This window comes from Lampetra planeri, chromosome 27, assembly GCF_965212315.1.
Source record: "Lampetra planeri chromosome 27, kcLamPlan1.2.h2, whole genome shotgun sequence".
In the NCBI taxonomy this organism is placed as follows: domain Eukaryota; kingdom Metazoa; phylum Chordata; class Hyperoartia; order Petromyzontiformes; family Petromyzontidae; genus Lampetra; species Lampetra planeri.
In genome coordinates, this window is record NC_136133.1 from 2,503,812 (window position 1) to 2,515,702 (window position 11,891).

Sequence of the window (11,891 nt, forward strand, 5' to 3'; positions counted from 1 at the left end):
CTACGCCAGGCAAGGCTGCGTTGGCTGGGCCATGTAGCTCGCATGCCCAGCCACCGCATGCCTAAACACCTTTTGTTCCGCCGGATCAAGGGGGCTTAACGGGCGAGGCACGGGCTAGAGAAGAGATGGAGTGATGTGGTACAGGAGGATGTTGAGCTGAGTGGACTTGTCGATGAATGGTACCAGCGGTGTCAAGATCAGCCTCTGTGGAGGAGCCTCGTGAAGGACGCTACTGGCCAGTTGGAAGCAGTCGCCCTCCAACAACAACAGAGGGCGGAGGAGCGACGCTCAGAACGAGCGGAGCGCCGGGTGGCTAAATCACAGCAAGTTAGCACGGTAGAGGGCACAGGTGGTGCATCAGCCAGTCATCTCAGTCGATCCGTGGCACCTGGGTCTGCCCCGTGACTTGCCAGCGGGCGTTCGACACTTCACGTGGCCTCAAGGTGCACATAGCCTGCCACAAGCATCGTGGGGACGTCAACGCCACTCAGTGGCGAATGGCGGTTGTTGTTGTTGAGTCTATGTGTGTGTGTGAGTCGATTTGTGTGTAACTACATGTGTGTCTCTAAAGTCGATGTCTGTGTGTGTGAGTCCATATGTGTTTGTGCGCGTGTAAGTCGATGGGTTTCTATGTGTGGGTCCATGTCTGTGTGTAAGTCCATGTGTGTGTCTGCCTTTTTCACCCGGGCAACGCCAGGTACTAACCACTTGTATATATATAAAGGGAAATTTGTGAATGTGTCTGTTCAAAATGTTTAGCGTACTTCCCGACATGTAACAAACTTTAAATTTGCCATGTGGGTACTTTCCAGACTGTACACCATGCAAACATTTAAAAAATAGACTTTTGTATATATTTTGGGGGGGGGGGGGGTGCAATAATGCATATATTTTGCACGGCAAGTGAGCTGTGACGTCACATCTCTGTCATGTCACCCACGTATACAGAAGCGTAACGCAGTGTACCTGCTGATGTCACGCATCCCCCCCAACCCTCCGCGAGTAAAGTGCCATACACATGTGTTGCAGGTCTAATAGGCCGTAAGGTGAAGACGTTTTACGTTTAATCCCGTTCCCATATATGGGGCACTAAATTCTTTTCATTCTAATAAAAATATCTATTGCTTTTGGCCGTGAAAATAAAAGTTCTCCATGTCTAATCCTGCAGTTTATTTTGTATTACTGTTTAAAGTCGGCAATATTTCTTTCCTCGCGTAATCATATTTTGATCGTCAGTGATGAGGCTTTGCGTCACGTGCTTCCCGCTAGACCAATAAGGTGGCCGCTTTTTTGTGACGAGAGGTAAACATTAGTCCAAGATGTCTGCGCCCTTGTTGTCAATATCGAGTAGTGAAGAGGAGAAAATTACGGCCAGACCTCCTTCAAAAGTCTGTAAAAAGTATTTTAAACAATGCTACATACATCTCACGTCCATAAAGAAAGAAGAAACAAAGGATTTTACACGTACACGGTGGGATACATTCAGAAACTGCGTCAAACGGTGGCTTTTTTTGCAAGGTGAGAATCGGAGAATAGCAGAAACATACAAACATTGTCTAGAAATCGAGTTTGACAATGTTCCCGACGACGCTGGGTTTCACTCCACTTGCTACAGGCGTTTCATTGACAAAAAGCGATTGGATGCGGCCAAGAAACGGGCCACAGCGTCTTGAAGCTCGAGATCAAGGCCAGTCTGTACCATCGGGTAATAACGTTAGTATCGCTGCAGTTGATTGTCCCGCAAAAAAACTTAGGTCCAGGACCGGCCTGCCAGTAGCTTGTGCTGGTACTGTGCATTCTGCCTTGTGCATAATTTGTAAGAAAACTGACAAGTACATTACTGTGGGAGGCAAACGCCAGAAGGACCATCTTTCACAGGCAGAAACGTCAGCACGTAGATAAAAACAAAACACACAAACACACGTTTGAACTTTTATTCCCTTATGCTGGGTACCATGGCTAACTTTCAATTACAATTACATAATTTATGTAATGTTTATTTTACAGTCAGAGACAGATTTGCATTGTTTTGCATACAGCTACAGCCAGAACACTCAATATTGTTCAACTCTTAACACAGTTTTTTATTAGTTTAATTAGTATTTATTTATTTACAGGCAATTTGCTGAAAGCTGCTGAGATGAAGGAAGACACTAGCATTCTTGTGCATATTCGAGACAAAGACTGTGTGTCTCTGGAGGTGCCTGTTATAGACAGTACACCAGGTTCTTGACAAAGTCTAGTGCATCAGTTACTGTGACCTCAGAAGAACAGTGAGTTAGCAATATTTTATATTAATAAATATTAATTAATAATTCCCTCACATTTCAAAAGTAGGAGGTTGGCCCGTGATTTCCCCCAGCTGGTGTTTCACTACCCCAAGAAGCGCAACATAAGTGAGATGGTTTTCGTTGAGACATTGTCTGCAGATAAGCTGATAGACAGGCTACCTCATCCATCAGGTACAGAAACAACAGTCAACTGAGGTAACTAGCGAAAGTGACTGTGAAAACAGGGCTAGTGCAAAAGCTGGTCCACAAAGACCAAGTTCAATGGCCTCCAACAATACTGCAGAGGACACGAGGACACTTTACAGTGCGGCATTAATATTAAAGATGCTTCTGCGTGACTCTCCCGGTATGAAATGCCCGTGGCCACCCACATCAGATGATCTAAATGTGAGCGAGGCAAAATCTGTCGTTCCAATTGAACTGTACAATCTGATTTCCTGGATTATTGGTGCAACTGAGGAACCAACACTGGCCCATTATGTTGATAATCCAGATGATTTGAACCTAAAAGTGATATGTATCTGTCAAGACATTGTGTATCTTGCATCTAAGGGTTGGTGGCAGACCCCTAAATCATTGTGTCTTGGTCTAACGGTTCGCCATTTAACAGGTTCATCACAAATTGTGTCACTTCTAAATAGACTAGGACATTGTGCAGCATGGGACACAGTTGTCAGTCTAGACACTAGCCTTGCCCAACTTCAACTAGTAGAGGGCAGAGACAAAATACCAAAGGGATTCTCAAAGAAGGTTCCTACAGTACTTGTGTGGGACAATATTGACTTTGGGGAGGAGACACTGTCAGGTCGTAGAACTACCCACCACACAAATGGGATTATGCTGCAAAGTTCTGTAGTTGAACCTGTGTCAACAACAAACAGACAACCACTACAGAAGGGAAAAACCTCATTGAAAGTACCCCCTAGCATCCCTGTCGAACAGTACCATCAGTCTAATAGACAAGGACCACATAACTTGTTTCATCAGGAAAGTGTTCCATTACAGGCGGACACATACAAATTGAACATGGTGTCTGCTGTACAAACTGAACTGGCATATGTTTTTGTAAAGTCCATAGATGCTGAAAGATGCACAATACCAAGCTGGACAGGTTTACATACATTACTTCAAGGTGATGGCACTCTGCAAAAGTCAGCACTGTATTATCTTCCAGTCATTGAGGCTTCACCGACAGAGATGTCAACAGTAAACACAATTCTGAAGCGAAGTGTCCAAATTCATAATCAGCTAGAACTGGACCATATAGTGTTAGTTTTTGACAAAGATATATATGCCAAAGCTCAGCAAATCTGCTGGAAAGATGATGACTTTACTCAGCGTAAAGTGATTAGACTAGGTGAATTTCACACATGCATGTCCTACCTGAGCATTCTAGGAAAAGGTTTGGAGATGCAGGACTGCAAGACATACTCATTGAGTCCAAAGTTGTTGCCCCAGGATCCATCAATGGAGTGATCAGTGGAGCTATTTTCTTTGATGGCATGGCAGTCATTCAAGCCATTCGGTCAATACCAAGTACCTTTGGAGAGCTTGCAGAGACCATACTGCAGTACATAGTCAAACTTTCTCTGAAACAAACTGTACACGGATAGACTTTGTGATTGACCAGTATCCAAAAATGAGTATTAAAAACCTAGAACGGTCACGTAGAGCTGGTGGTGGTACACAACTGGTGAAAATTTATGGACGGGATCATAAGACATCAACACAATGGAAAAAGTTTATATCAGATGTAACAAACAAAGAAGCACTGGCAGAATTCCTCTATGTTGTGTGGCGAGAGGCTGATCTTACCACTGTGGGAAAGGACTTAAGCTTGTACATAGCACATGGAGACCTGTGTCACTGCGTGACTGTAATGGAGGATTTACATACTCTCAGTGCTGTTGAAGATCTGACATGTGATCATGAGGAATGTGTCACCAGGGTGTTTTTACATGCACAACATGCTGCACAGGAACATCAAACTGTAGTCATCAAGAGCCCTGATACTGATGTGGCAGTGATTGCTTTAAGCCTGCAGCCAGATTTACCATGTAGGTTGTATTTTTTCACGGGGGTTGGCAACAAAACAAGGCTCATTGACTTAGCTAAGGTGTCGTCAGCTCTTGGCACAAGTGTCTGTTTGGCACTTATTGGGATCGATACCTTCTCAGGTTGTGACTCTACAAGTGCCTTTTATGGCAAAGGCAAAAGAAAGGCATTTTCTGTTGCTTGTGAGAAAGAGGAATATCTGACTGCTTTTACAAATCTGGGTAGCAGTTTTAACCTAGACCAGTCTACCTTTGAGCTACTTTGCACATATGTGTGCCACCTGTATGGCCAGTCATCTGCCGAAAATGTGAACGATGCAAGATACAAAGCATTCTGTATGGCATCGTCAGCTTTTCCAGAACTATCCATGCCCCTTACAAGTGACGCCCTGTACCAACACTGCAAAAGGGCAAACTACCAAGCAGCCATAATGAGACATTCTCTGAAAGGTATAATGTGTGCCCCTTCACCCGTCGGCAATGGATGGCACCTCGAGGATGGTGAGTTAACAGTGACCTGCATGACTAGAAATCCTGCCCCTGAAAGTGTGTTGCAGGCAGTCCACTGCAGTTGTAAGCATAGCAAATGTGAGACTGGAAGATGTTCCTGTATTATTATTTGGTTCTTTCGGTTAAGTCACGTCTAAAGATAAAATAATACATTAAATTAAATAATTGTATTCTATTATTTAATTTAATTTATTATTTTATCTTTAGACGTGACTTAACCGAAAGAACCAAATAATAATTCCTGCAGTCACGAAAGTTCTAAAATTAAGAATGTTCCTGTATGTCTGCAAGACTGTATTGTACTGATTTATGTCGGTGCCAAAATTGTGTAAATGTTTCACAGGAAACAGAAGACCTACATGGGATGATGGCTCTGATAGTGATAGGGATGATACCGATGAGTAAATATGCGCTGTGTTATAATTTAAGGTGATTTTGAGCTGTAAAGAATCTGTGGTAGAATTGTAATTTTTTTTGGCAGCATTCCAAAACAAGGGGACAGTGTAGCATTTCGAGTCATTTCAGCCAACTTGGGCCAAAGTGTGCTTATATTTGTATCTTTCTGTGATTACACAGTACCTACTGAAAATGTTGATGTACAAAACATCACAGTTTTGCTAAATTTAAAATGTTTATGTTTAATTTTGCTTAGTGCCAATCCGTGAAGTTGAAGCATATTTTCTACAAATTTGCCATATTTCATGGTCTACATTCACACTTGAGTATATAATGCACCAAAACCTGTCTCAAGTGTTTAGGTACATGTATAAGTGTCAGTTTGAGAGATATTTGGTGTTGCTAAAATGTATATAAATAAAGTTACAAACAAAACCAGCAGCATAAGATTTTCGTTTTTTCCAATTCACAATTATATACATTTATGGATTTTGAAAAAAAACTGCAGGGTATTTTGTGGAGAACTTTTAACATAAAGTCTAAAATGGTTTTGTCTATGAAAAAATTCATTTAAAAAGTAGTTCCCAGGTGTGGGAACGAAAATCATTTTCTAGCCACTTTTTCCTTGTTCACCTTACGGCCTATAAGGCGTTCTTCGCGCGGCATTGCTTTATTATTTTAGTCGTTTACTGCCGTACGCACCCTCAAAGTTGTGTCTGCAACAAGCGCGTGTATGTGTACCTATAGACGCGCGCGTGTGAGGGGAGGGGTAGTGTATTGGTTAGCGCGCTGCGCTACGAACCCGGCGACCCGAGTTTGATTCCCGCTCACGGCCACCACCGGTGACAATTATTTCAACCGGTCCTGGGCCTCCTCTAGGTCAACCCAGCCTCAAACGAGTAACTGGTGTGGTGTGTGAACATCGCCACTGGGGGGACAAGGCGGCCGGGCGTGGTGCTGGCCACCCACCCCCTCGTGTGCCGTGCCGTGCCGGCCTTCATAGGTGCTCGCTAACAGCACTTGCGCCCTACAGTCTCACAGGCTACCCGGGGGATCTTTGTCTTTATCCTGTGTGTGTGGGGGGGGGGCAGCGACTGCGTAGCGATTCGCGCGCTGCTCTATAAACCCAGCGACCAGAGTTCGATTCCCGCTCACGGCAACCACCGGTGACAATTATTTGAACCGGTACTGGGCCTCCTCTAGGTCGACTCAGCCTCAAACGAGTAACTGGTGTGGTGTGTGAACATCGCCACTAGGGAAACAAAGGCGGCCGGGCGTGGTGAATCCAAGTCCCGGGCGAAGCCGGGTAGTAAAGCTAGTATAATATATAAATATATATTTCAATTGTCATTTATCCAGAACCAAATGTGAGGTATGTATTCGAAGGTACAGACAAGAACCCACAAACGCCACTCACACTGTGGCGAGTGACGTTAGCAAACACCTATGAAGGCCAATGCAGCACACATGAAGGTAGATGATCAGAGCCACACCCAATCGTCTTTGTTTCCCCAGTGGCGATCTTTACATGTCGCACCTGGTACTCATTTTGAGGCCGAGTTGACCGCGAGGGTGAGGGGGGGAAAGCCAGGACCAGTTCAGATAACCAAACCTGTGTAATAAAAGACTCCGTCTCCCGCTTGTCTTTTATTCAGGTTCTTCGCACCCCACTGGTCTCCTCCACGGACCAGCGTCGTCTCGCGCGCGCCCCGCGCACGCTCCTCCGTTAGCTCCTCTACTCCCGCACTCCGCTGGCCGGCGGCGTGCTGAGATCCTTCGGCCACGTGGCCGATGGCGCGGATCTCTCTCTCACCACCCAACGTGGCTCAGACTCTTAACTTCCCCGACTGCCCCGATCTCTTCCGGGCTCCCACTTATATCCATTCCCCCCACGTGACCCTGAATTCCCCCCTTCCGGATAGTCAGATCCGGCCTTCCCATACTACCCCGCTGGCTCCGCCCCCATTCACCTCGCCTCCCATTGGAGCCGAAGTGAACGGTGGCCCCTCCCACACGCCCCGCAGACCAGGCTCCGCCCCCCAATACCCCGGGCCGTGTGATTGGACCAGAGCCCAGCAACAACCCCATTTACGCTCGCATTACACCTGTATTGGTCATGAGTAGGAATCAAATTCAAGCCGTCAGGGTCAAAAAGACACATGGTGACGCCTGCTTCAGCAGTTTCCCTGCTGTGATTGTCTCACCTGATGACGATTACTTGTGTTGCGATCGAAACGTCGTGATCTATTATTTTCTACCTTCGTGACTTTACCAAAAGAACCAAAGCGTATGCAATCAGATTGTGTCGGAGCAAACAATTAACTGAAACACTCGGCGATAGTGGAATTCAATCGAGTGCAAAGGGACTGCAGATCATGGTAATGGGGCTGCAAGTCAGAAAAACGAGAAGCATATACACAGACAAGCAAATGTGTGCACACAAAGTCAAAGATCCCCCATATAGCTTCTGACAAACTGTTGCGGCAAGTGCTGTTTGCAGGCACCTATGAAGGCCAGCACAGCACATGATTAGCATGGTTGGCTACGTATGGTGCAAAAGAAGTTCAACAACATACATATGTATTGTAAATGTTGTGGCTTGGCTCTCCAACATACCGGTGTGCTGTACTAGTGACGAATTGGCATGTTCTGTTTACGTGACAACCCTTACTAGTTGGCTGTGTTGGGTGGTGGTGGGTTTTAACGACACATTTATATATTTACGCAATCTAACCCAAGAAACCTCTATTATGGATACATATGTAGTGACAGTATGCCATCTGGTGGCCATGGGGGTTAACTACGGCTATGGGTGCGGTATAGAATGACACATGATGCAAGCGGCCACGAGGGGGGCATAACTGGGCCAGGGGTCAAAGAGGGAATTGAACTGGAAGCTCCTGGAACCCACGAGAGAGTTTCAGAAGAGCGGCGTGGCCAAGGGCGGGGCTTGACCGCGCTGGGTGAATGAGGGAGAGGCTGTCGTCGCTGTCATCGTTGCCATCTCTTCGTCATCGTCGCTGCATAGCCAGCCAACTATACAGTCTCCATCGCCGTCGTCACTATATAGTCAGCCAGCTCTATAGTTGTACGTCGCCGATGTCACTGTATGGGTGGCTAAAAGCTATAAGTCAGTGAGCGCTTATGTTACTCCGTGACCCTGTCGTTAAAGTATTAAGATATAAATAAGAAACCCTCTACAAGCCGTTTCTTGGAAGTCGTGTCATTACACATACATGAGGATGGGGCGGCCTGTAACACGGATGGCAACCTTTGTTTCCCTAATGCTGAGACCTACACATTGCACCAGGTACTCATTTAAATCTGAGTCAAGCTCGGGGAGGCCCAAGATTAGTTCAGATCTAACTCACCACTGACGTTAGCCGTGGCCATGCTCACTGTCCAGTGCGCTAACCACTACGCCACTGTGTGTTACTCTGAAACACAAACACACAAATCTATACACACACATCCACCAGGTAACAAAATACAATATGCACACATGCACACATGCACACATGCACAAACATTGACACATGTACTCTCTTACACATGGACACACACCTGGCGTACACACAAATATGCACACGTTTAAAAAAAAAAATCCCCAATATAGCCTTTAAAGACTGTTGGAGCAAGTGCCGTTAGCGAGCACCTATGAAGGTCGGCATGGCACACGAGGGGGTGGGTGGCCAGCACCACGCGCAGCCGCCTTTGTTTCCCTCGTGGCAATGTTTACACACCACATCAGGTACTCATTTGAGGCCGAGTTGACCTAGGGGAGGCCCAGGATCAGTTCAGATAATCGTCACTAGTGTTGGCCATGATCGGGATACAAACCCAGGTCACTAGGTCCGTAGCGCAGCACGCTAACTGCTAAACTACTACACATACACACCCAAACACACTCAATAAAACAAATACAGTGAGGGAAAAAAGTATTTGATCCCCTGCTGATTTTGTACGTTTGCCCACTAACAAAGAAATGATCAGTCTATAATTTTAATGGTAGGTTTATTTGAACAGTGAGAGACAGAATAACAACAAAATCCAGAAAAACGCATGTCAAAAATGTTATAAATTGATTTGCATTTTAAAGAGGGAAATAAGTATTTGACCCCTCTGCAAAACATTACTTAGTACTTGGTGGCAAAACCCTTGTTGGCAATCACAGAGGTCAGACGTTTCTTGTAGTTGGCCACCAGGTTTGCACACATCTCAGGAGGGATTTAGTCCCACTCCTCTTTGCAGATCTTCTCCAAGTCATTAAGGTTTCGAGGCTGACGTTTGGCAACTCGAACCTTCAGCTCCCTCCACAGATTTTCTATGGGATTAAGGTCTGGAGACTGGCTAGGCCACTCCTGGGCCTTAATGTGCTTCTTCTGGAGCCACTCCTTTGTTGCCTTGGCCGTATGTTTTGGGTCATTGTTATACTGGAATACCCATCCACGACCCATTTTCAATGCCCTGGCTGAGGGAAGGAGGTTCTCACCCAAGATTTGACGGTACATGGCCCCGTCCATCGTCCCTTTGATGCGGTGAAGTTGTCCTGTCCCCTTAGCAGAAAAACACCCCCAAAGCATAATGTTTCCACCTCCATGTTTGACGGTGGGGGTGGTGTTCTTGGGGTCATAGGCAGCATTCCTCCTCCTCCAAACACGGCGAGTTGAGTTGATGCCAAAGAGCTCCATTTTGGTCTCATCTGACCACAACACTTTCACCCAGTTGTCCTCTGAATCATTCAGATGTTCATTGGCAAACTTCAGACGGGCATGTATATGTGCTTTCTTGAGCAGGGGGACCTTGCCGGCGCTGCAGGATTTCAGTCCTTCACGGCGTAGTGTGTTACCAACTGTTTTCTTGGTGACTATGGTCCCAGCTGCCTTGAGATCATTGACAAGATCCTCCCGTGTAGTTCTGGGCTGATTCCTCACCGTTCTCATGATCATTGCAACTCCACGAGGTGAGATCTTGCCTGGAGCCCCAGGCCGAGGGAGATTGACAGTTCTTTTGTGTTTCTTCTATTTGCGAATAATCGCACCAACTGTTGTCACCTTCTCACCAAGCTGCTTGGCGATGGTCTTGTAGCCCATTCGAGCGTTGTGTAGGCCTACAATCTTGTCCCTGACATCCTTGGAGAGCTCTGTGGTCTTGGCCATGGTGGAGAGTTTGGAATCTGATTGATTGATTGCTTCTGTGAACAGGTGTCTTTTATACAGGTAACAAGCTGAGATTAGGAGCACTCCCTTTAAGAGTGTGCTCCTAATCTCAGCTCGTTACCTGATTGAGAGGGGGTCAAATACTTATTTCCCTCATTAAAATGCAAATCAATTTATAACATTTTTGACATGCGTTTTTCTGCATTTTTTGCTGTTATTCTGTGTCTCACTGTTCAAATAAACCTACCATTAAAATTATAGACTGATCATTTCTTTGTCAGTGGGCAAACGTACAAAATCAGCAGGGGATCAAATACTTTTTTCCCTCACTGTATATGCACAGTCTGTAGTCACTAACGCACTCACTCATTGGTTGACCATTGGATTGCAATCATGCCAAATGAAACACTTATAGCCCAGCTAATGTGTGAAAACGCAGCATGATCTATGGCATAGTGCACACATTTGTTGACAGCAATGCAATTAACTGCCCGTGATAGAATCGCATCTACCGAATTCACTGGAAAGGCATAGAGTGTGTCTAGGCCTTAGATCAGGGATAAGGGAACCTACGGTCGCTGACTTTGCATCGTAGTGCCCACGGCCATATGAGGCCAGGCACTTGAAACGGCCTGGAAATAATATTTTCCATTGCTGAAAGTATCTTAGTCTCAATTATTGGGTACAAGAGAGGAATATTTCCATCCTGGAAACAGTGTGTTTATATTTGTGTGCTCAGTCACTCCTGTCATTGCTAGGGCTGCTTGCAATAACAGAAGTGTTCATGTGTGGTGTGTCAAAGGTATTTAAAGTTATATTCCTCCTAGGAAGGAAAGTTCTCCACCCATGGCTTAAATAATAATTACCAAATTTTAATCTACATAATTGAAAGCAAGTATCATATTATCAAGTAACGGTCAATAATCCAACATTAAGCTATAGTTACAGCTATATGTTAAATGTAACATTACCATTCTATCCTATTCTTGGGTATGGAAAAATGTTCAGAAGCTAAATGCCAATGTCGAGGTCTGCTGGCAACAAGCGGGCTTCAGATTAATGTTAACTCAATGCATTCCTGCATTCAGTATTTGCATTCAAATGTTCAAAGTTTTCTCTGCATTACTAACAAGTTGATCTGGTTAAGCCAGCTTCTCTGTGGCCATGTGGTGCTACCCCTCCACGTGCAGGAAGTGTCCATCTCACCATCAGCTGATTCTTCTCCACAAGGGATCTCAGCAGATTCACCATGAACTTAATGGCTCCGAGTTCTGACAGCTTGTGATCTGAGAGGGAGTATGGGTTAGAGAATCTCTACTCCATCCAACTCAGCATTTAGTGACTGACAGACAAACGAATGTGATTTATAACCAAAACCAGTTGTAAGGAATTACTACCAAAATTTTTTGTCAAAGGTTATTTAAATTGGTTGCATTTGTGGTTTATACATTGCTATTTTATATTGCAGAGTTATGCATTAC

At 45.2% G+C, this 11,891-nt stretch overlaps 1 protein-coding gene across 3 annotated transcripts in view; it reads right to left on the bottom strand.

The window, feature by feature from the left end:
- The window catches only part of LOC144728005 (uncharacterized), an 87,316-nt gene that overhangs the window by 9,687 nt on the left and 65,738 nt on the right, over positions 1 to 11,891 (bottom strand). For 2 of the 3 annotated variants that reach the window (XM_078607197.1, XM_078607196.1), the window contains exon 5: positions 11,617 to 11,696. The exons of the other annotated variant lie outside the window; for it this stretch is intronic. In XM_078607197.1, the coding sequence (XP_078463323.1) occupies positions 11,617 to 11,696 (80 nt within the window). The remainder of the gene's footprint in view (positions 1 to 11,616; positions 11,697 to 11,891) is intronic. 3 annotated transcript variants of the gene reach the window in all.